Source organism: Mesoplodon densirostris, chromosome 5 (assembly GCF_025265405.1).
Source record: "Mesoplodon densirostris isolate mMesDen1 chromosome 5, mMesDen1 primary haplotype, whole genome shotgun sequence".
NCBI lineage: Eukaryota > Metazoa > Chordata > Mammalia > Artiodactyla > Ziphiidae > Mesoplodon > Mesoplodon densirostris.
The window spans coordinates 118,791,876-118,818,120 of NC_082665.1; the positions used below are offsets into that span (position 1 = coordinate 118,791,876).

The 26,245-nt window shown below is 38.9% G+C and overlaps 1 protein-coding gene across 6 annotated transcripts in view; it reads left to right on the forward strand.

Annotated features, from left to right (window-relative positions):
* LRCH3 (leucine rich repeats and calponin homology domain containing 3) overlaps window positions 1–26,245 on the forward strand; it is a 128,960-nt gene that overhangs the window by 58,545 nt on the left and 44,170 nt on the right. For all 6 annotated transcript variants that reach the window (XM_060099391.1, XM_060099393.1, XM_060099388.1 and 3 more), the window contains exons 7-9: window positions 11,678–11,771; window positions 13,115–13,235; window positions 24,111–24,259. In XM_060099391.1, coding sequence (XP_059955374.1) covers window positions 11,678–11,771; window positions 13,115–13,235; window positions 24,111–24,259 — 364 coding nt within the window. The remainder of the gene's footprint in view (window positions 1–11,677; window positions 11,772–13,114; window positions 13,236–24,110; window positions 24,260–26,245) is intronic.

Consider the following 26,245-nt stretch of genomic DNA (forward strand, 5'->3'; position numbering starts at 1 on the left):
ATCCCGTAGCTCTTCAGGTATTCAGTACAAGTTACTGCTGTGGTAATTTCAGTCCTTAGTTGCAACTTTCTAACTACTTTTGTGTAGCATAAAAACAACACAGTCTTTCTTAAATCACTTTATAAAGGTCACAAATGTTTTTACTCATTTTCAGATGTAAATGTTTCCAACTCCTTTAGCAATTTACACTGTTGTGATAACTTTCTTATTTTATACAATGGCACATATTTTTAAAAATAGTGATCTAAAGTGAACTATGCCTTTTTGCTGTGATGATTTTAAGCACCTTTATTTTATAGACTAAGTATATTTATTTATGATGACGTGGCAGTGAGCCAAAACTAAGGAATGACTAAGCCACTGGTAAGAAAAGTCCTGCCTCTGTAACCCCACTAGTGGAATTAATTCTCTACAACAAGCCTGAGCTTGTGAAAGCAGTGGCCATCCTTTATTCATATTTATATTCTAAGCAGCTGGAAAACTGCCTGGTATTCAATAAATGTTTGGTGAACTAAACTCAAATGAAGCAGATTTAGTGACTCTCTCTTAAGGACACATTCTTCATAGAATGATAACTTTTATTTAATGCTTTGTGCAGGTCCTTAGCTTATATTTTCTCAAGTAATCTTTATAGCAACTCTGTGAGATAGGTGTTGTTAATCTTTCTTTTTTTTTTAACTTATGAGAAAACAGAGGTTGAAAGAGGTAAAACAGGTTAATTAAAGTCACATAGCTAAGAAATGGTGGTGCCAAGTTATCAGTCCAGATCTGTTAAATTATTTGAAAAAAGCCATATTTTGAACTCCTTACTGCACTATACTGATTCACAGTTCATTTCCCTGCCACACAGAGTAACATAAGCATTTGAATCCATTTTATGCTAGGTAGTTTAATAAAGAGCCTGGACTTTCTAACAGGACATAGCTGGAGCCTGGCTGGCACAACTCTTCCTGGCCTCACAAAGGCCATATTTATACATAGGGTGACCATCTGTCCTAGTTTACCTGTGACTAAGGGGTTTTCTGGGACACAGGACTTTAGTGCTAAAACCAGGAAAATCCTGAACAAACCTGGAGAGTTGGTTAACCTATGTCTCACTTTAATCTTATCAGTCTAATCTCTGAGGCAGAGCAAATATGTGGAGAAGCTAAAGGTAACTGAATAAATAAGATAAAATGATAGCTTAATGCAAAGATTCTATTCTCTTTATGTTGCCCAGTTATAAAATAGCACAGTAAAATTAGGCTTACCTTGATTGGTCACTTCACAGAAAATACATTATATAAAACAGTATCCTCTAGAAATCTGAAAATCTTTACTTGAAAATTTTACATAATATTAAAAAGTACTGTTCAGTAAATCCTGAAATACATGTATTTCTTTTGGCATCTGCAAAAAAAAATTCTTTAAGTATGGCTTAAATATATATTTCATCAGAAAGCTTTTAAACTTAGGTACCTTGGCCTGACTTTGCTGTGATAAAACACACACAGTACCTGTCCTTAAGATCTGGACTCTAAAACAGGCATAAAAGCAGACATATCATGTAGATAGTACACATAAAACATTTTACTTAAATGCTAACAATTGGGAGATCTAGATGAAGGGCAAATAGATATCATTGTATTACTCTCCCAACTCTTATGTAGATATGAATGTTTTCAAGATAAGAAGTTGGGGGAGGGCTTCCCTGGTGGCGCAGTGGTTGAGAGTCTGCCTGCTGATGCAGGGGACACGGGTTCGTGTCCTGGTCTGGGACCGCAGAGCAGCTAGGCCCGTGAGCCATGGCCGCTGAGCCTGCGTGTCCAGAGCCTGTGCTCCGCAATGGGAGAGGCCACAACAGTGAGAGGCCCGCATAACACACACACACACACACACACAAAAGAAGTTGGGGGAAATTCATTACTTCTTTTTAGAGAGAAGTAATTTTAGAATTATACTCAGACACTTATTTTGCTAAATGATCTTTGTAGTGGAGGGTAGGAAAATGAGTTAGATAGCTGGAAAATACCTATATTTTTGGATCTGTATAATCAGAGCATGTCGAGCACATTGGACAAATAGGTCTGTATATTACTAAATACATACAAAGTAAGATCTTTATCAGTAAAAATAAATGACAAGTTATAAAAATGTCTTACATTCACATAGGGTTTTTGTTTGTGTTCTTTTGTTTTTACTTAACACCTTTCACTTTATGTGAAGGCATATGAGTAAGAATGTTTAACCTCATTTTACAAAGGTTAAGCGACTTCTTTGAGCTAATAGTTGGTTAGATTATCTGTGAAATCCAAATACATTGCTCTTTCCCTGTACCTTAGGTTCTGATTCATTGTGACAGCATGACACAATAATTTTTTTTAAAGTTATGTACACAAACTGTGTAAGAATACATGGAATACAAAATCCGATACCAGGGGCTTCCCTGGTGGCGCAGTGGTTGAGAGTCCACCTGCCGATGCAGGGGACGCGGGTTCGTGCCCTGGTCCGGGAAGAGCCCACATGCCGTGGAGCAGCTCGGCCCGTGAGCCATGGCCGCTGAGCCTGCGCATCCGGAGCCTGTGCTCCGCAATGGGAGAGGCCACAACAGTGAGAGACCCATTTATCGCAAAAAAAAAAAAAAAAATCCGATACCAGAAGCACACTACATATTTTAAATTTGTACCATTGAAAGTTGTTTTCACCCTAGGCAGTCTTATTAAATGAAATGCTAATAGACCAATTTTTAACAGAGTCTTTGTCATGTTTTAGACTTCAAATTAAGCTAACTTTTAAAACTATGTTTTAAAACAAGTAAAAACTTAAAGCTATAAATAAGTAAAAACTAAAGCTATAAAACTTTTAGAGGAAAATATGGAAGAATATCTTTGTGACTTGGGGTGGGCAGGGATTTCTGAGAAAGGACACAGAAACCAATAACCATTAAAAAAAATGATAAGCTAAATTTAATGAAAATTGAATACATCTATTTACGAAAAGAAAATATTAAGAAAACAATAGGCAAACCACAGACTGGGGGAAAATATTTACAAAATACATATATGACAAAAGACTTGTATCCAGAATATCTAAAGAATACCTGCTTATACTTAATGTTAAAAAGACAAACAACCCGGATCTGGGAGAAGATGGCAGAAGAGTAAGACGCAGAGATCACCTTCCTCCCCACAGATACATCAGAAATACATCTACACGTGGAACTGCTCCTATAGAACACATACTGAGCACTGGCAGAAGACCTCAGACCTCCCAAAAGGCAAGAAACTCCCCACGTACCTGGGTAGGGCAAAAGAAAAAAGAAAAATCAGAGACAAAAGAATACGGATGGGACATGCACCAGTGGGAGGGAGCTGTGAAGGAGGAAAGGTTTCCACACACTAGGAAGCCCCTTCATGGGCAGAGACTGTGGGTGGCAGAGGGGGAAGCTTCGGAACTGCGGAGGAGAGCGCAGCAACAGGGGTGCAGAGGGCAAAGCAGAGAGATTCCCACACGGAGGATTGGTACCAACTGGCACTCACCAGCTCGAGAGGCTTGTCTGCTTACCTGCTGGGGCGGCTGGGGGCTGGTAGCTGAGGCTCGGGCTTCGCTCGGATCGCAGGGAGAGGACTGTGGTTGGTGGCGTGAACACAGCCTGAAGGGGGCTAGTGCGCCACGGCTAGCTGGGAGGGACCCCGGGAAAAACTCTGGACCTACCGAAGAGGCAAGAGACTTTTTCTTACCCCTTTGTTTCCTGGTGCGTGAGGAGAGGGGATTAAGAGCGCTGCTTAAAGGAGCTCCAGAGACGGGCACGAGCCGTGGCTATCAGTGCGGACCCCAGAGATGGGCATGAGACGCTAAGGCTGCTGCTGCCGCCACCAGGAAGCCTGTGTGCGAGCACAGGTCACTATCCCCACCTCCCCTCTCGGGAGCCTGTGCAGCCCGCCACTGCCAGGGTCCTGTGATACAGGGATCCAAAGACAACTTCCCCGGGAGAACGCACAGTGTGCCTCGGGATTGTGCAACGTCATGCTGGCCTCTGCCGCCGCAGGCTCGCTCTGCATCTGTACCCCTCCCTCACCCCGGCCTTGAGTGAGCCAGAGCCCCTGAATCCACTGCTCCTTTAAACCCGTCCTGTCTGAGTGAAGAACAGACACCCTCAGGTGACCTACACGCAAAGGCGGGGACAAATCCAAAGCTGAACCCTGGGAGCTGTGAGAACAAAGAAGAGAAAGGAAAATCTCTCCCATCAGCCTCAGAAGCAGCAGATTAAAGCGGCACAATCTATTTGTTGTACCCTGCACCTGTGGAATACCTGAATAGACAATGAATCATCCCAAATTGAGGAGGTGGACTTTGGGAGCAAGATATATTATTTTTTCCCCTTTTCCTCTTTTTGTGTGTGTGTGCTTCTGTGTGAGATTTTGTCTGTATAGTTTTCCTTTCACCATTTGTTGTAGGGTTCAGTCTGTCCATTCTTTTTTTTTTTACTTTATTTAAAATTTTTTTCACAATTATTTTTTATTTTAATAACTTTATTTTATTTTATCCTACTTTATTTTATTTTATTTTATCCTCTTTCTTTCTTGCGATTTTTTCTCCGTTTTATTCTGAGCCATGTGGATAAAAGGCTCTTGGTGCTCCAGCCAGGAGTCATTGCTGTGCCTCTGAGGTGGGAGAGCCAACTTCAGGACACTGGCCCACAAGAGACCCCCCAGCTCCACGTAATATCAAACAGCAAAAATCTCCCAGAGATCTCCATCTCAACACCAAGACCCAGTTTCACTCAATGTCCAGCAAGCTACAGTGCTGGACGCCTTATGCCAAACAACTAGCAATACAGGAACACAGCCCCATCCATTAGCAGAGAGGCTGCCTAAAATCATACGGCCACAGACACCCCAAAACACACCACCAGATGTGGACCTGCACATGAGAAAGACAAGATCCAGCCTCATTTACCGGAGCACAGGCACTAGTCCCCTCCACCAGAAAGCCTACACAGACCACTGAACGAACCTTAGCCACTGGGGACAGACACCAAAAACAACAGGAACTACAAACCTGCAGCCCGCGAAAAGGAAACCCGAAACACAGTAAGTTAAGCAAAATGAGAAGACAGAAGAACACACAGTAGATGAAGGAGCAAGGTAAAAACCCACCAGACCTAACAAATGAAGAGGAAATAGGCAGTCTACCTGAAAAAGAATTCAGAGTAATGAGAGTAAAGATGATCCAAAATCTTGGAAATAGAATAGAGAAAATGCAAGAAACATTTAACAAGGACCTAGAAGAACTAAAGAGGAAACAAGCAATGATGAACAACACAATAAATGTAATTAAAAATACTCTACATGGGATCAATAGCAGAATAACTGAGGCAGAAGAACAAATAAGTGACCTGGAAGATAAAATAGTGGAAATAACTACAGAGCAGAATAAAGAAAAAATGAAAAGAACTGAGGACAGTCTCAGAGACCTCTGGGACAACATTAAATGCACCAACATTCGAATTATAAGGGTCCCAGAAGAAGAAGAGAAGAAGAAAGGGACTGAGAAAATATTTGAAGAGATTAGAGTTGAAAACTTCCCTAATATGGGAAAGGAAATAGTTAATCAAATCCAGGAAGAACAGAGAGTCCCATACAGGATAAATGCAAGGAGAAACACACCAAGGCACATATTAATCAAACTATCAAAAATTAAATACAAAGAAAACATATTAAAAGCAGCAAGGGAAAAGCAACAAATAACACACAAGGGAATCCCCATAAGGTTAACAACTGATCTTTCAGCAGAAACTCTGCAAGCCAGAAGGGACTGGCAGGACATATTTAAAGTGATGAAGGAGAAAAACCTACAACCAAGATTACTCTACCCAGGAAGGATCTCATTCAGATTTGATGGAGAAATTAAAAGCTTTACAGACAAGCAAAAGCTGAGAGAGTTCAGCACCACGAAACCAGCTTTACAACAAAAGCTAAAGGAACTTCTCTAGGCAACAAACACAAGAGGAGGAAAAGACTGACAAAAACAAACCCAAAACAATTAAGAAAATGGGAATAGGAACATACATATCGATAATTACCTTAAATGTAAATGGATTAAATGCTCCCATCAAAAGACACAGACTGGCTGAACGGATACAAAAACAAGACCCGTATATATGCTGTCTACAAGAGACCCACTTCAGACCTAGGGATACATACAGACTGAAAGTGAGGGGATGGAAAAAGATATTCCATGTAAATGGAAATCAAAAGAAAGCTGGAGTAACAATTCTCATATCAGACAAAATAGACTTTAAAATAAAGACTATTAGAAGAGACAGAGAAGGACACTACATAATGATCAAGGGATCGATCCAAGAAGAAAATATAACAATTGTAAATATTTATGCACCCAACATAGGAGCACCTCAATACATAAGGCAAATACTAACAGCCATAAAAGGGGAAATCGACAGTAAGACAATCATAGGGGACTTTAACACCCCACTTTCACCAATGGACAGGTCATCCAAAATGAAAGTAAGGAAACAAGCTTTAAATGATACATTAAACAAGATGGACTTAATTGATATTTATAGGACATTCCATCCAAAAACAACAGAATACACATTTTTCTCAAGTGCTCATAGAACATTCTCCGGGATAGGTCATATCTTGGGTCACAAATCAAGTCTTGGTAAATTTAAGAAAATTGAAATTGTATCAAGTATCTTTTCCAACCACAATGCTATGAGACTACACATCAATTACAGGAAAAGATCTGTAAAAAATACAAACACATGGAGGCTAAACAATACATTAATAACCAAAAGATCACTGAAGAAATCAAAGAGGAAATCAAAAAACACCTAGAAACAAATGACAATGAAAGCACGACAACTCAAAACCTATGGGATGCAGCAAAAGCAATTCTAAGAGGGAAGTTTATAGCAATACAATCCTACCTTAAGAAACAGGAAACATCTCGAATAAACAACCTAACCTTGCACCTAAAGCAATTAGAGAAAGAAGAACAAAAATCCCCAAAGTTAGCAGAAGGAAAGAAATCATAAAGATCAGATCAGAAATAAATGAAAAAGAAATGAAGGAAACAATAGCAAAGATCAGTAAAACTAACAGCTGGTTCTTTGACAAGATAAACAAAATTGATAAACCATTAGCCAGACTCATCAAGAAAATAGGGAGAAGACTCAAATCAGTAGAATTAGAAATGAAAAAGGAGAAGTAACAACTGACACTGCAGAAATACAAAGGATCATGAGAGATTACTATAAGCAACTCTATGCCAATAAAATGGACAACCTGATAAAATGGACAAATTCTTAGAAATGCACAACCTGCCGAGACTGAACCAGGAAGAAATAGAAAATATGAACAGACCAATCACAAGCATTGAAATGGAAACTGTGATTAAAAATCTTCCAGCAAACAAAAGCCCAGGACCAGATGGCTTCACAGGCGAATTCTATAAAACATTTAGAGATGAGCTAACACCTATCCTCTAAGCATTTCCTCTAAGATCAGGAACAAGACAAGGTTGCCCACTCTCACCACTCTTATTCAACATAGTTTTGGAAGTTTTAGCCACAGCAATCAGAGAAGAAATGGAAACAAAAGGAAACCAAATCGGAAAAGAAGAAGTAACACTGTCACTGTTTGCAGATGACATGATACTATACATAGAGAATCCTAAAGATGCTACCAGAAAACTACTAGAGCTAATCAATGAATTTGGTAAAGTAGCAGGATACAAAATTAATGCACAGAAATCCTGGCATTCCTATACACTAATGATGAAAAATCTGAAAATGAAATCAAGAAAACACTCCCATTTACCACTGCAACAAAAAGAATAAAATATCTAGGAATAATCCTACCTAAGGAGACAAAAGACCTGTATGCAGAAAATTATAAGACACTGATGAAAGAAATTAAAGATGATACAAATAGATGGAGACATATACCATGTTCTTGGACTGGAAGAATCAACATTGTGAAAATGATTCTACTACCCAAAGCAATCTACAGATTCAATGCAATCCCTATCAAACTACCACTGGCATTTTTCACAGAACTAGAACAAAAAATTTCACAATTTGTATGGAAACACAAAAGACCCCGAATAGCCAAAGCAATCTTGAGAACGAAAAACGGAGCTGGAGGAATCAGGCTCCCTGACTTCAGACTATACTACAAAGCTACAGTAATCAAGACAGTATGGTACAAGCACAAAAACAAATATAGATCAGTGGAACAGGATAGAACACCCAGAGATAAACCCACGCGCATATGGACACCTTATTTTTGGTAAAGGAGGCAAGAATATACAGTGGAGAAAAGACAGCCTCTTCAATAAGTGGTGCTGGGAAAACTGGACAGGGACATGTAAAAGTATGAGATTAGATCACTCCCTAACACCATACACAAAAATAAGCTCAAAATGGATTAAAGACCTAAATGTAAGGCCAGAAACTATCAAACTCTCAGAGGAAAACATAGAGCACTCTATGACATAAATCACAGCAAGATCCTTTTTGACCCACCTCGTAGAGAAATGGAAATAAAGACAAAAATAAACAAATGGGACCTAATGAAACTTAAAATCTTTTGCACAGCAAAGGAAACCATAAACAAGACCAAAAGACAACCCTCAGAATGGGAGAAAATATTTGCAAACGAAGCAACTTACAAAGGATTAATCTCCAAATTTACAAGCAGCTCATGCAGCTCAATAACAAAAAATCAAACAACCCTTCAAAAAATGGGCAGAAGACCTAAATAGACATTTCTCCAATGAAGATATACTGATTGCCAACAAACACATGAAAGAATGCTCAATATCATTAATCATTAGAGAAATGCAAATCAAAACTACAATGAGATATCATCTCACACCAGTCAGAATGGCCATCATCAAAAAATCTAGAAACAAATGCTGGAGAGGGTGTGGAGAAAAGGGAACACTCTTGCACTGTTGGTGAGAATTCAAATTGATACAACCACTATGGAGAACAGTATGGAGGTTCTTTAAAAAACTAAAAATGGAATTTCTATACGACCCAGCAATCCCACTACTGGGCATATACCCTGAGAAAACCATAATTCAAAAAGAGTCATGTACCAAAATATTCATTGCAACTCTATTTACAATAGCCAGGACATGGAAGCAACCTAAGTGTCCATTGACAGATGCATGGATAAAGAAGATGTGGGACATACATACAATGGAATATTACTCAGCCATAAAAAGAAACGAAATTGAGTTATTTGTAGTGAGATGGATGGACCTAGAGTCTGTCATACAGAGTGAAGTAAGTCAGAAAGAGAAAAACAAATACCGTATGCTAACACATATATATGGAATCTAAGAAGAAAAAAAAATAGGTCATGAAGAACCTAGGGGTAAGACGGGAATAAAGACGCAGACCTACTAGAGCATGGACTTGAGGATATGGGGAGGGGGAAGGTAAGCTGTGACAAAGTGAGAGAGTGGCATGGAAATATATACACTACCAAACGTAAAATAGATAGCTAGTGAGAAGCAGCCACATAGCATAAGGAGATCAGCTCAGTGGTTTGTGACCACCTAGAGGGGTGGGATAGGGAGGGTGGGAGGGAGGGAGATGCAAGTGGGAAGAGATATGGCGATATATGTATGTGTATAACTGATTCACTTTGTTATAAATCAGAAACTAACACACCATTGTAAAGCAATTATACTCCAATAAAGATGTTAAAAAAAAAAGACAACCCAGTTGAAAAATGGACAAAAGGCTTGAATAGACTTTACGAAGAAAGATATATAAATGACTATTAAGCACACAAAAAAGTGCTTATCATTAGTCATCTTCGAAATGTAATGAGATATCACTGCACATCTACAAGAACGAATAAAATTAAGACTGAGAACACCAAATGTTAGGATGTGGAACAACCAGTGCTCTCATATTGCTTATGTAGTACAATATGTAAAAAGTAAAACTGGAACATCCATTTTGGAAAAATTGATTGACATTTTTTTAACAGCTTTACTGAGATAAAATTTATAAATCATAAAATTTACCCATTTTAATGTGCAATTCAGTGAGTTTTGGTACATGAATACAGTCACAAAACTACCAACACAATCAAGATTTATATATTTTTATCACCCTCAGCCCAGGCAATCACTGATCTGCTTTCTGTCAGTATAGTTTTGCATTTTCTAGAAATTCATAGAAATGAAATCGAACATTATGTAGCATTTTGTCTGGCCTCTTTTACTTAGCGAAATATTTTTAAGATTATTGATGTAGCATTTTTAAATGGGCAAAAGGTTTGAGCAGATATTTCACAAAAGAAGATATATGAACAGCCAATAAGCACATAAAAAGGTATTAAATATTACTGATGTTAATTATCACTAGTCATCAGAGAAATATAAACACATTTTATACCCATCAGAATAATAACTAAAATTAATGACTGGGAATACAGTGTTGGCAGCTGAAACTCTAATACATTGCTGGTGGGAATGCAAAATGATATAGGTACTTTCAAAAACAGGTTGGCAGGGGTTTTTTTGTTTTTGTTTTTTAAGTTAAACCTATGCTTACCATACAGTTCATCCATTCTACTCCAAGGTATTAAAAACATCAAGAATTTCACTGACATGATGCTGAGTAGAAAAATTTTACATATACCATTTTTATGCATTCTGGAATAAGCAGAACTAATTGTATTACTTTTCTATTGTTACCACCCCAAACTTAGAGGCCTAAACAACACAGATTTATTATTTTATGGTTGTGTAGGTCAGAAGTCTAAATTTTGGTCTCATTGAGCTAAAATTAAGATGATAGCAGAGCTGCATTCTTTTCTGTAGGTTTTGAGTAGGATGTATTTCCTTGCCTTTTTCAACTTCTAGCGGCTGTCTTCTTTCCTTGGTTCTTGGTCCCCTCCCTCCATCTTCAAGCCAGCGTTGAATCCTCCTCTTCTATTTCCCTCTTCCATGTTTAAGGAACCTTGTGATTACATCAAGCCCATTCAGATAATTCAGGATAATCTCCCTAACTTAAGGTCCTCTGATTAGCAACCTTCTATTTGCAACCTTAATTCCCGTTTGCAATGTAAAGTAACATATTTATGGGTTCCAGGGATTAGATCTTGTACATCTTTGAGGATGTTCTATACTAATTAAGGTGAAAAAAATTTGAATGGTGGTTGCCTCTTAGGAGCACATAGTGGCGAGGTGAGGGAAGTTGACTGGGAAGGGATGTGTGGGAATTTTCTAGTGAAGTAGAAATGTCCTATATCATGATAGGTGTGTATGTTACAAAGATGTATTCATTTGTCAAAGGTTTGTGCATTTAAATGTATGTAAGTTTTACTTTAAGAAAAAGATTACTGTTAAAAATAAAAATAATTGAGGGGGCATTCGGAATGGCTGGAGGAATAGATGAAGTAAGAATGTGGATATTTTTAGAGCTGGATAATGAGTACATGGTAGTTCATTATACTATTATATCTACTTTCTTTGAATTTGGAATTTTTCATATTAAAAAGTTAAACGAATATTCATTTCATTCTAAGTAGTTAAGTCCCTGAATGCCATGAAAATGTTTATTAGTAAAATTGCATCTGATTTATTTCAAATGTTAATTTTTAAAATATCAAACTTTACATTAACAACTAAAGTTTCTTTTTGGCAGCCACGAAGAACTGTACTCAGGTCGCCCCTATGGAGCCCTTGATTCAGGTTTCAATAGTGTGGACAGTGGTGATAAGAGATGGTCAGGGAATGAAGTAAGTGTTTCTTCTATTCTGCATGTTATAACATGATTAAGAAAAAATAAAATGATGAAAATGGAAAGTGTCTTAACTGGACTCAATTTCTTGTTATATAAAATATAGAATAGCCAAGGGAGGAGTAAAACTCCCACATAATCCTACCATCAAAAAAGGTATTATGTTTCTTTACCATCTTTTACCATGTGTGTTTTACATGTGTGTTACCTCATTGTGTTGTATAAATAATTTTATATCCTGGACGGTCAAATGGGAACTGAGCCAGTTACAACTGAAACCTGAACGTTGAGGGCCTGTATAATCTTGAGCAGAGGTGGTAGAAAGGGTACTGTAAGGTAAGAAAATAGAACTGTAGGCTGATGGGTAATGAGATGGGAACCTTAATGAAGAGTATCCACATGCTCAAGATAAATAAGTAACTTTCTCAGCTAATTATATCATTTTTCTCTCTCTTTTTTTGGCTGCATTTGGGTCTTCGTTGCAGTGCATGAGCTTCTCATTGCGGTGGCTTCTCTTGTTGCAGAGCACAGGCTCTAGGCGCATGGGCTTCCGTGGTTGCAGCACACAGGCTCAGTAGTTGCAGCGTGCAGGCCCTATAGCACGCAGGCTTCAGTAGTTGCAGCACGTGGGCTCAGTAGTTGTGACATGCAGGCTTTAGGGCACACAGGCTTAGTTGCTCCTCAGCATGTGGGATCTTCCCGGACCAGGGATTGAACCCGTGTCCCCTGCATTGGCAGGTGGATTCTTAACCACTGCACCACCAGGGAAGTCCCTCATTTTTCTCTTTTAATTATCAGCATTATGTTTTCTCTCTTCTTTTTAAATTACTAAGGTATAATATTTTAGCTATAAATTGGGTTAAATGATTAAGGTTTTGTTTAGCAGGACTAGTAATGTACCATTTGTAACATTGTTTTATTGGGAGTCTAAAGCAAATTAATTTTAGAATACAGCCCATTTGTCATGTGGAATTGCTTGGGTATTTGTGCGTGGGTGGGTGTGTACATGATTGTGGCTATATCAATACAGATACATTTATGTCAATACTTTAAATTCATATATGTATGTATATAGAGTCATATATACCCTATTTTTAAAATTGTGGTGAAATACATATAAAATTTACCATTTTAACCATTTTTAAGAGTGAGTTTCAGTAGCATTAAGTACATTCATATTGTTGGATAATATGTGCATCTCTAGATGCATCTGTGAAACTACTTTGCTATTTCTTCTTAAATATAAATTCTAATGAATTTATATTATATCTGTGTTTTAAGTACCATGTTGTCTTAAAATTTGAAATGATTTATTTTAATGTTTCTTCTATTTTTTTTAAGCCTACAGATGAATTTTCAGATCTGCCTCTTCGTGTAGCAGAAATTACTAAAGAACAAAGACTACGAAGAGAAAGCCAGTACCAGGAGAATCGCAGCAGTATAGTAGTAACAAATGGTGGAGGTAAACATGATTCCTGACGAAATCCAAAGTCTTTATAATCTCTCTGACTTTTTAAGTGGCCTTTTCACATCCACTCCTTTTATTTGTGTATCTGTAGCTTCTTCCAGTCTTTCTTTAAAGACCTCCCTCCTCTTCTCATCTGATTAGAAAAAAAATGTTTTCTATTAGGGTTAAATTTCAGTTTCTCTGTTTCAGACTTGCAATTAAAATACAATGTTTTTCCCTTATTCGTATTTTGGGAGGAAACTTTACTAAAGACAGTTTACCTGGAATAGATCTTTGTTCATCTTGATTTAACCATGATCTTCTTTGAAGTACTATTCTCCTTTTTAAAGATTCTCTTTGTGGTCATTATTTGACCTCTTTTAGGAATTCAGTGCATTTCTTGATGTGTACCTTTTCTTTCATCTGGAATTGTGCTCTTCATGGGCATCTGAATCCAAGTTTTCCTTATTCTGGTATTTTTAAATTTATAATTTAAATTAAAAAATGTTTTTAATTTATTTTTATAGTTCATTAACAAACAGAGCTCTTTCTGCTTTCTTGTGCTTCTGAAGCAGACTCTTGATTTTAGCATTCCATTCAATATTGCTTTAGTTTGAATTACCAAATCCTAATGTTTAAATTTTAAGGGCCAGCTATAAGGGAGAAATGACTTTGATTTTCCAGAAATCTATTATATTATCTAAGAAGACCATTCATCTCTGAATGATGAGTTCAATTAAATGGTTTGCCCCACCTTTTTTTCCTTACCATCTTATATTCAGTTTTTACTCCTGTCACTTACCATTTCAGTACTTTTCATTTTAATCTTGCTTCCGTATGAGATATCTTTCCCATTGGTTCATTTCAGACTTAAAATAATCTCTAGATCTGTGCCACTAGCCACATGTGGTTATTGAGCATTTGAAATGTGGCTTTTCTGAATTGAGCTGTACTATAAATATAAAACACACATCAGATTTTGAAGCCTTTGCATGAGAAAGAGAATGTAAAACATCAGTAATACTTTATATTGATTATATGTTATAATAATATTTTAAATATATTGAACAAAGTAAAATATATTATTAAAATTAATGTCACCTTTTCTTTTGACTTTTTTATGTGGCTACTAGATAATTTAAAATTACATGTGTGGTTCACTTTCATAGCTTATGTTCTATTTCTCTTGGATAGCACTGGTCTAGACAGTATGAAAAAGTGATGTTGCTTTCTTGGGAGATAGTTATAAAATGAACTGTTGATTTAGTCACACAAGTTGTAGCACATTGGAAAAATGCATTTATGCACCTGGTTTCTAACACGGGTGTAGACTTAAAACCTTTTCAGCCTTTTATCTATTTATATAATTATGATAAGTCAATTCATTTTTATATTAACTGCTGTTATGGAATTATTTAGAAATAATTGAGTCAGAAAACTAAATTGAGAAATAGACTTCTTCAAGTTTTCTATTCCCAGCAACTGCAACTTTTAGGCAGCCTGTAGACCACCATACAATAATGGCTGGGAGTAAATACATCTCTGGAGAAACCATCTTAGTAGTAACGTATTTTTTTTTCTAGTGTGCCATTTAAAGTGGCTTTTTTTTTTTCCATTTTTAAATGCTAACAATACTTTATTAAGGAATAGTTTACATAGAGTAAAATGCACAGATTTTAAACACGCAACTTGTTGAGTTTTGACAAACAGATACATGTGTGTAGCCATTACCCAGATTAAGATACAGAAGTTTTCCACCACCTCTGAATCTTCCTTTGCCCCCTGTTGCAGTCAACCCTTCCTTGCCACCAGAGGTAATCACTATTACAATTTCTACCACTGACGGTTATTTGGGCTAGTTTTTTGTTTATTTTTTTTTAATTTTTATTTTTTATTAGTTTCTGCTTTATAACAAAGTGAATCAGTCATACATATACATCTGTTCCCACATCCCTTCCCTCATGCATCTCCCTCCCTCCCACCCTCCCCATCCCACCACTCCAGGCGGTCACAAAGAACCGAGCTGATCTCCCTGTGCTCTGCGGCTGCTTCCCACTATCTATCTACCTTACGTTTCGTAGTGTATATATGTCCATGCCGCTCTTTCGCTTTGTCACAGCTTACCCTTCCCCCTCCCCATATCCTCAAGTCCATTCTCAAGTAGGTCCATGTCTTTATTCCCGTTTTACCCCTAGGTTCTTCATGACATTTTTTTTTAATTCCTTATATATGTGTTAGCATACGGTATTTGTTTTTCTCTTTCTGACTTACTTCACTCTGTATGACAGACTCTAGGTCTATCCACCTCATTACAAATAGCTCAGTTTCGTTTCTTTTTATGGCTGAGTAATATTCCATTGTATATATGTGCCACATCTTCTTTACCCATTCATCCGATGATGGACACTTAGGTTGTTTCCAGCTCCAGGCTATTGTGAATAGAGCTGCAATGAACATTTTGGTACATGTCTCTTTTTGAATTATGGTTTTCTAAGGGTATATGCCTAGTAGTGGGATTGCTGGGTCATATGGTAGTTCTATTTTTAGTTTTTAAGGAACCTCCATACCGTTCTCCATAGTGGCTGTACCAATTCACATTCCCACCAGCAGTGCAAGAGTGTTCCCTTTTCTCCACACCGTCTCCAGCATTTATTGTTTCTAGATTTCTTGATGATGGCCATTCTGACTGGTGTGAGATGATATCTCATTGTAGTTTTGATTTGCATTTCTCTAATGATTAATGGTGTTGAGCATTCTTTCATATGTTTGTTGGCAGTCTGCATATCATCTTTGGAGAAATGCCTGTTTAAGTCTTCTGCCCATTTTTGGATTGGGTTGTTTGTATTTTTGCTATTGAGCTGCATGAGCTGTTTATAAATTTTGGAGATTAATCCTTTGTCAGTTGCTTCATTTGCAAATATTTTCTCCCATTCTGAGGGTTGTCTTTTGGTCTTGTTTATGGTTTCATTTGCTGTGCAAAAGCTTTGAAGTTTCATTAGGTCCCATTTGTTTATCTTTGTTTTTATTTCCATTTCTCTAGGAGGTGGGTCAAAAAGGATCTTGCTGTGATTTATGTCATAGAGTGTTCTGCCTATGTTTTCCTCTAAGAGTTTGATAGTTTCTGGCCTTACATTTAGGTCTTTAATCCATTTTGAGCTTATTTTTGTGTATGGTGTTAGGGAGTGATCTAATCTCATACTTTTACATGTCCCTGTCCAGTTTTCCCAGCACCACTTATTGAAGAGACTGTCCTTTCTCCACTGTACATTCCTGCCTCCTTTATCAAAGATAAGTTGACCATATGTGCGTGGGTTTATCTCTGGGCTTTCTATCCTGTTCCATTGATCTATCTTTCTGTTTTTGTGCCAGTACCACACTGTCTTGAGTACTGTAGCTTTGTAGTATAGTCTGAAGTCAGGGAGCCTGATTCCTCCAGCTCCGTTTTTCGTTCTCAAGATTGCTTTGGCTATTCAGGGTCTTTTGTTTTTCCAAACAAATTTTGAAATTTTTTGTTCCAGTTCTGTGAAAAATGCCAGTGGTAGTTTGATAGGGATTGCATTGAATCTGTAGATTGCTTTGGGTAGTAGAGTCATTTTCACAATATTGATTCTTCCAATCCAGGAGCATGGTATATCTCTCCATCTATTTGTATCATCTTTAATTTCTTTCATCAGTGTCTTATAATTTTCTGCATACAGGTCTTTTGTCTCCTTAGGTAGGTTTATTCCTAGGTATTTTATTCTTTTTGTTGCAATGGTAAATGGGAGTGTTTTCTTGATTTCATTTTCAGATTTTTCATCATTAGTGTACAGGAATGCCAGAGATTTCTGTGCATTAATTTTGTATCCTGCTACTTTACCAAATTCATTGATTAGCTCTAGTAGTTTTCTGGTAGCATCTTTAGGATTCTCTATGTATAGTATCATGTCATCTGCAAACAGTGACAGCTTTACTTCTTCTTTTCCAATTTGGATTCCTTTTATTTCCATTTCTTCTCTGATTGCTGTGGCTACAGCTTCCAAAACTAAGTTGAATAAGAGTGGTGAGAGTGGGCAACCTTGTCTTGTTCCTGATCTTAGTGGAAATGGTTTCAGTTTTTCACCATTGAGGACCATGTTGGCTGTGGGTTTGTCATATATGGCCTTTATTATGTTGAGGAAAGTTCCCTCTATGCCTACTTTCTGCAGGGTTTTTATTATAAATGGGTGTTGAATTTTGTCGAAAGCTTTCTCTGCATCTATTGAGATGATCATATGGTTTTTCTCCTTCAACTTGTTAATATGGTGTATCACATTGATTGATTTGCATATATTGAAGAATCCTTGCATTCCTGGCATAAACCCCACTTGATCATGGTGTATGATCCTTTTAATGTGCTGTTGGATTCTGTTTGCTAGTATTTTGTTGAGGATTTTTGCATCTATGTTCATCAGTGATATTGGCCTGTAGTTTTCTTTCTTTGTGACATCCTTGCCTGCTTTTGGTATCAAGGTGATGGTGGCCTCATAGGATATGTTTGGGAATGTTGCTTCCTCTGAAATTGTTTGGAAGAGTTTGAGAAGGATGGGTGTTAGCTCTTCTCTAAATGTTTGATAGAATTTGCCTGTGAAGCCATCTGGTCCTGGGCTTTTGTTTGTTGGAAGATTTTTGATCACAGTTTCAATTTCAGTGCTTGTGATTGGTCTATTCATATTTTCTATTTCTTCCTGATTCAGTCTTGGCAGGTTGTGCATTTCTAAGAATTTGTCCATTTCTTCCAGGTTGTCCATTTTATTGGCATAGAGTTGCTTGTAGTAATCTCTCATGATCTTTTGTATTTCTGCAGTGTCAGTTGTTACTTCTCCTTTTTCATTTCTAATTCTATTGATTTGAGTCTTCTCCCTTTTTTTCTTGATGAGTCTGGCTAATGGTTTGTCAATTTTGTCTATCTTCTCAAAGAAATAGCTTTTAGTTTTATTGATCTTTGCTATCATTTCCTTCATTTCATTTTCATTTATTTCTGATCTGATCTTTATGATTTCTTTCCTTCTGCTAATTTTGGGGGTTTTTTGTTCTTCTTTCTCTAATTGCTTTAGGTGCAGGGTCAGGTTGTTTACTCGAGATGTTTCCTGTTTCTTATGGTGGGATTGTATTGCTATAAACTTCCCCCTTAGAACTGCTTTTGCTGCGTCCCATAGGTTTTGGGTCGTCGTGTCTCCATTGTCATTTGTTGCTAGGTATTCTTTTATTTCCTGTTTGATTTCTTCAGTGATCACTTCGTTATTGAGTAGTGTATTGTTTAGCCTCCATGTGTTTGTATTTTTTACAGATCTTTTCCTGTAATTGATGTCTAGTCTCATAGCGTTGTGGTCAGAAAAGATACTTGATACAATTTCAATTTTCTTAAATTTACCAAGGCTTGATTTGTGACCCAAGATATGATCTATCCTGGAGAATGTTCCATGAGCACTTGAGAAAAATATGTATTCTGTTGTTTTTGGATGGAATGTCCTATAAATATCAATTAAGTCCATCTTGTTTAATGTATCATTTAAAGCTTGTGTTTCCTTATTTATTTTCATTTTGGATGATCTGTCCATTGGTGAAAGTGGGGTGATTTTTTGTTTGTTTGTTTGTTTGTTTGTTTTAAAGGGGCCTCTCCCGTTGCGGAGCACAGGCTCTGGACGTGCAGGCTCAGCAGCCATGGCTCATGGGCCCCACCGCTCCGCGGCATATGGGATCTTCCTGGACCAGAACCCGTGTCCCCTGCATCAGCAGGCGGACTCTCAACCACTGCGCCACCAGGGAAGCCCGAAAGTTGGGTGTTAAAGTCCCCTGCTATGAGTGTGTTACTGTCGATTTCCCCTTTTATGGCTGTTAGTATTTGCCTTATGTATTGAGGTGCTCCTATGTTGGGTGCATAAATATTTACAATTGTTATATCTTCTTCTTGGATCGATCCCTTGATTGTTATGTAGTGTCCTTCTTTGTCTCTTCCAATAGTCTTTATTTTAAAGTCTATTTTGTCTGATATGAGAATTGCTACTCCAGCTTTCTTTTGATTTCCATTTGCATGGAATATCTTTTTCCATCCCCTTACTTTCAATCTGTATGTGTCTCTAGGTCTGAAGCGGGTCTCTTGTAGACAGCATATATATGGGTCTTGTTTTTGTATCCATTCAGCCAATCTGTGTCTTTTGGTGGGAGCATTTAGTCCATTTACATTTAAGGTAATTATTGATATGTATGTTCCTATTCCCATTTCCTTAATTGCTTTGGGTTCGTTATTGTAGGTATATTCCTTCTGTTGTGTTTCTTGCCTAGAGAAGTTCCTTTAGCATTTGTTGTAAAGCTGGTTTGGTGGTGCTGAACTCTGTGAGCTTTTGCTTGTCTGTAAAGGTTTTAATTTCTCCATCAAATCTGAATGAGATCCTTGCTGGGTAGAGTAATCTTGGTTTCAGGTTTCTCTCCTTCATCACTTTAATTATGTCCTGCCACTCCCTTCTGGCTTGTAGAGTTTCTGCTGAGAGATCAGCTGTTAACCTTATGGGGATTCCCTTGTGTGTTATTTGTTTTTTTTCCCCTTGCTGCTTTTTTTTTTTTTTTTTTTGCGGTACGCGGGCCTCTCACTGTTGTGGCTTCTCCCGTTGCGGAGCACAGGCTCCGGATGCGCAGGCTCAGCGGCCGTGGCTCACGGGCCTAGTCGCTCCGCGGCATGTGGGATCTTTCCAGACCGGGGCACGAACCCGTGTCCCCTGCATCGGCAGGCGGACTCTCAACCACTGCGCCACCAGGGAAGCCCCTCCCTTGCTGCTTTTAATATGATTTCTTTGTGTTTAATTTTTGATAGTTTGATTAATATGTGTCTTGGCGTATTTCTCCTTGGATTTATTCTGTATGGGACTCTCTGTGCCTCCTGGACTTGATTAACTATTTCCTTTCCCATATTAGGGAAGTTTTCAACTATAATCTCTTCAAATATTTTCTCAGTCCCTTTCTTTTTCTCTTCTTCTTCTGGAACCCCTATAATTCGAATGTTGGTGCCTTTAATGTTGTCCCAGAGGTCTCTGAGACTGTCCTTTGTTCTTTTCATTCTTTTTTCTTTATTTTGCTCTGCATCAGTTATTTCCACTATTTTATCTTCCACCTCACTTATCCGTTCTTCTGCCTCAGTTATTCTGCTATTGATCCCATCTAGAGTATTTTTCATTTCATTTATTGTGTTTTTAATCAATGCTTGATTCATCTTTAGTTCTTCTAGGTCCTTGTTAACTGTTTCTTGCATTTTGTCTATTCTATTTCCAAGATTTTGGATCTTGGAAATAGAATCTTGGATCATCTTTACTATCATTATTCTGAATTCTTTTTCAGGTAGACTGCCTATTACCTCTTCATTTGTTAGGTCTGGTAGGTTTTTATCTTGCTCCTTCACCTGCTGTGTGTTTTTCTGTCTTCTCATTTTGCTTATGTTACTGTGTTTGGGGTCTCCTTTTTGCAGGCTGCAGATTCGTAGTTCCCGTTGTTTTTGGTGTCTGTCCCCAGTGGCTAAGGTTGTTTCAGTAGGTTGTGTAGGCTTCCTGGTGGGGGGGACTAGTGCCTGTGTTCTGGTGGTTGAGGCTCGATCTTGTCTTTCTGGTGGACAGGTCCACGTCTGGTGGTGTGTTTTGGGGTGCCTGTGGCCTTATTATGTTTTTAGGCAGCCTCTCTGCTAATGGGTGGTGTTGTGTTCCTGCCTTGCTTGTTGCTTGGCATAGGGTGACCAGCACTGTAGCTTGCTGGTCGTTGACTGAAGCTGGGTGCTGGTGTTGAGATGGAGATCTCTGGGAGATTTTTGCCGCTTGATATTATGTGGAGCTGGGAGGTCTCTTGTGGACCCGTGTCCTGAAGTTGGCTCTCCCACTTCAGAGGCACAGCACTGACTCCTGGCTGCAGCACCAAGAGCCTTTCATCTACCCGGCTCAGAATAAAAGGGAGAAAAAGTAGAAAGAAAGAATTAGTAGAAGAAAGAAAGAGAGAGAGAAAGAAAGGAAGAAGGAAAGAAAGGAAGGAAGGAAGAAAGAAAGGAGGGAGGGAGGGAGGAAGGACGGAAAGAAAGAAAGAAAGGAGGGAGGGAGGGAGGAAGGAAAGAAAAAGAAAGAGTGAATAGAAGAAGGGAGGGAGGGAGGAAGGAAAGAAAGAAAGAAAGGAGGGAGGAAGGAAAGAAAAAGAAAGAGTGAATGGAAGAAGGGAGGGAGGAAAGAAAGAAAGAAAGGAGGAAGGGAGGGAGGAAGGAAAGAAAAAGAAAGAGTGCAAGGAAGGAGGGAGGGAGGGAGGAAGGAAAGAAAGAGAAAGAAGGAAAGGAGGGGCGGAGGGAGGGAGGGAGGAAGGGAAGGTAGAAAAAAGAAAGAGCAGGTAAGGTAAAATAGAATAAAGTATAAAATATAGTAGTGTTATTAAACTTAAAAATTAATTATTGAAAAAAAACGGACAGATAGAACCCTGGGACATATGGTGGAAGCAAAGCTATACAGAGGAAATCTCACACAGAAGCATACACATACACATTCACAAAAAGAGAGCAGGGGGAAAAATCGAAAATCTTGCTCTCCAAGTCCACCTCCTCAATTTGGGATAATTCGTTGTAAAAAGAGGAAAAGGGGGAAAAGTCTGAAATCTTGCTCTCAAAGTCCACCTCCTTAATTTGGGATGATTCGCTGTCCATTCATGCACTCCACAGACGCAGGGCACATCAAGTGGACCGTGGAGCTTTAATCCGCTGCCTCTGAGGCTGCACAGAGAGATTTCCCTGTCTCTGCCCTCACAGCTCCCGGGTCTCAGCCTTGGACCTGGCCCCGCCTCTGCGCGTAGGTCGCCGGAGGGCGTCCGTTCTTCGCTCAGACAGGACGGGTTTAAAGGAGCCGCTGATTCGGGGGCTCTGATTCACTCAGGCATAGGGGAGGGAGGGGCGCGCAGTGTGGGGCGGGCCTGCGGCGTTAGAGGCCGGCGTGAGGTTGCACCAACCCGAGGCGCTCCGTGCACTTTCCCGGGAAAGCCGTCCCTGGGTCCCGGGACCCCGGCAGTGGCGGGGTGCACAGGCTCCCTGGAAGGCGGGGTGGACAGTGACCTGCGCTCGCACACAGGCCTTGTGGTGGCGGCAGCAGCAACCCCAGCGTCCCACGCCCGTCTCTGGGGTCCGCGCCTTTAGCCGCGGCTCGCGCCCGTCTCTGGTGCTTCTTTTTTTTTTTTTTTTTTTTTTTTGCTGTAATGGGCCTCTCACTGTTGTGGCCTCTCCCGTTGCGGAGCGCAGGCTCCGGACGCGCAGGCTCAGCGGCCATAGCTCACGGGGCCAGCCGCTCCACGGCATGTGGGATTCTCCCAGACCGGGGCACGAACCCATGTCCCCTGCATCGGCAGGCGGACTCCCAACCACTGCGCCACCAGGGAAGCCCTCTGGTGCTTCTTTAAGCAGCTCTCTTAATGCCCTGTCCTCGCGCACCAGGAAACAAAAGGGAAGAAAAAGTCTCTTGCCTCTTCGGCAGCTCCAGACTTTTTCCCCGGACTCCCTCCGGGCTAGCCGTGGTGCACTAACCCCTTCAGGCTCTCTTCCTGCCACCAGCCCCAGTCCTCTCCCTGCGCTCCGACTGAAACCCGTTACCCGAGCCTCAGCTCCCAGCCCCGCCCGCCCCGGCAGCCGAGCAGACAAGCTTCTCGGGCTGGTGTGTGCCTGAGGGCACCGATCCTCTGTGCCGGAATCTCTCCGCTTTGCCCTCCACACCCCTGTTGCTGTGCTCTCCTCCGCTACTCCAAAGCTTTTCCCCTCCGCCACCTGCAGTCTCTGCCCGCGATGGGGCTTCTAGTGTGTGGAAACCTTTCCTCCTTCACGGCTCCCTCCCACTGGTGCAGGACCCATCCCTATCCTTTTGTCTCTGTTTATTCTTTTTTCTTTTGTCCTACCCAAGTATGTGGGGAGTTTCTTGCCTTTTGGGGGGTCTGAGGTCTTCTGTCAGTGTTCAGTAGGTGTTCTGTAGGAGTTGTTCCACGTGTAGATAAATTTCTGATGTATCTGTGGGGAGGAAGGTGATCTCCGCGTCTTACTCTTCCACCATCTTCCTCCAGGCCTAAAGTGGCTTTTAAAAATAGTTACTTTTTAAACTTAAAAAAAAATTAGTGGGGTGCACCCAAGTGTATTAGAAGAAATAATGATGTGGCTATATGTTATTTATGTGCTTCTCCTCACCCCAGAGCATTCTGAGAAGCAAAAATTCCTCAAATGATTCCCTTCCATCCGCAAACTGCTACAAAATATCTGCAATACTGACCTCTAGAAAATAATTTTCTAAATAGGAAAATAAATCTTGTTCTAGTTATGGACAACAGTTACAGGAAAGGGAACAGTCGTCAGTATCTACTTATTTATCACCAAGTCCACTTTCCTCCTGTCTTTTCACTTTTATTTTGAGTTGATTGTGTTAGGTTTTCTGCCTCCCAGCTCTTCAGAGAGGTATGATTAAGCCCCAAACCTAAAACATGCAAAAAAAAAAACAAAAAAACAAAAAAACCTAAAAGAATATATATTTTCTGATGTTAAAAAATTATTCTTCTTATCTGTCTCACAAACTAGAACTGTCTTGTTTAAGATAGTCAAGAGCTGTCCAAAGAAAAAAGAAATATTAGAGGTCTGTTTTCTAATAATTACCATCAATTACTGCATTCTTTATAGTGAATTAGGACTAAGATTTTTTCTTTAGCCTATTTTTGTGAGTGGCCATGGACTAAATAATAAAGGCTTATGTAATTTAAACTTCTTATTCTTCCCAGTTTCAGAATAGAAAATGTTAGGGAAAAGGAAAGAATACAATTCAGTGTTTTTTGTTGGCTATCTAATTTGAATGTTTTTTCTGGTGTCTGTGTGTGTATGTGTCATATGAACAGTGGAGCATGATCTGGATCAGATTGACTATATTGACAGCTGTACTGCAGAGGAAGAAGAGGAAGAAGTGAGACCACCCAAGGGCCTGGACTCAGACAGCCTCAGTTCACAGTTTATGGCATATATTGAACAACGGCGAATCTCTCATGAGGTAATATACACACTTAAGCTTAAATTTTTTGCTATCCCCTAGTAAAAACAGTTTATGACAGTATAAATTTCTATCATATCAGTGGTTTGTTGGTTTAGGCTTAATTATTTGTTTTATTATATTTAGTTCCAATTTTATTACTGAGTTTTTCAGATTTATTTTTAAAATCACAATACTCTCAAGTAAAGTTTAAGTTTATTTTTCAAATAAAAAGACAGATTTCAGAATTTTGAAGAGGGAATAAAAGAAGTCCTAAGATTATCCTATGCCTTGGAAGAAAATGCAGAGGAATATGATGCTTTTCATTGTTGTTCTTATTGTTTTCTTATTTTTATTAACTGGTAAATCATAGTTTGATCAGTAATTAAGAACTGAACCAAACTGCTGACTTTTGGAGCAACATACAAACTTAACCATAGAATTTTTATGATGAGCTTAATTATATTGGCGCTTTTATGTGAAGTCACACAGAATATAAATTGTTTGCCATTAAAATTCTTGGATGTCTCTTATAGTGGAGCATTGAGTTGCCTTAGAAAACAAATGAGCATTCAGCCCACTGCAAAATCTCTGCCAATTCCCCAAGGGTCTCAAGTAGAAATAGCATTCTTCAGTGTATCTACTCAGCATAATAAAATGGCTTCACTTCAGTGTGTGTGATGTTAATGTCTGGAGTTGGTCCCAGGCTTTGAGCAGGGATTATTTGAGAAACACTTGGGGCCTTTTTGGAGAATGATGTATTTAGTCTTTTAGAAATAGTGAATAGTCACTTCAAGTGGGACATGTTATAGAGTGTTATTATCATTCTTTAAAAAAAAAAAAAAAAACCCTTGGTCTTCCTGTCTGAAGGCTTTTGAACACAGTATTTTTTGTTGGTGTTCAAATGACATTCTTGTATTTAAAGCTGGATAAAGTTATATACAGTATTCCCCCCACCCCATATCCACAGGGTGTACGTTCTAAGACCCCTAGTGGATGGTTGCCTGAAACCACGGATGGTACTGAGCCCTATATGTACTATGATTTTTCTTATACATACACACCTATGATAAAGTTTAATTCATAAATTAGTCACAGTAAGAGATTAAGAATAATAACTAATAATAAAATAGAAAAATTATAACAATATACTGTAACAAGTTATATGAATGTGGTTTCTCTCTCTCGAAATATTTCATTGTACAAATTTAATGCCTTTTCCATCTTAATTAAGCATTCATTTATCACATGCTGTGACTGTAACTTTTGCAGTTTGAGGTGCAACAGCAAAACTAGCATGTATGTCTTTTTCCTTCACAATTTCACAGATAGAAGATTTCTTCTTACTATAGATCTTACCTCAACATACAATTTCTTTTCTTTCCTTATTAATTCAAGAACTTTCACCTTTTCACTTAAAGGAAGCACTTTATGACTTCTCTTTGGCATATTCGAATTGCCAACATCACTACTTTTGCACTTGGGGCCATTATTAAGTAAAATAGGCACTGCTATACTGCGACAGTCAATCTGTTAACCAAGAGAGACAGACTGAGCCGGCTACTAACAGACTAACAGGCAGGATACTCTGGACAAAGAGACGATTTACAGCCCAGGTGGGATGGAGCGGGACAGCTTGAGATTTCATCAGAACAGCATGCAACTTAAAACTTATGAATTGTTTATTTCTGAAGTTATCCATTTAATATTTTTGGAACATGGTTGACTGTGGGTGACTGAAACCTCGAAAAGTGAAACCAGAAGATAAAGTGGACTACTGTAAATCAAAGTCCTGCAGCCTACAGATAGCAGTGTGTACCTGTGATTAATGAAACTACTTGTGGTTCAGGCTATAATCACTTCTGCTAGAGCAGAGGGCAACTACTTTGCAATACAGCTTAAGTTAACAATGCACATTATAATCTAAAAGGGAATCCTTTTTCTTGTGGTCTTTCTCTTTGACCATTTTATTGTTAATTAGGCTGTGTAGATGAGGTATTTCTACTA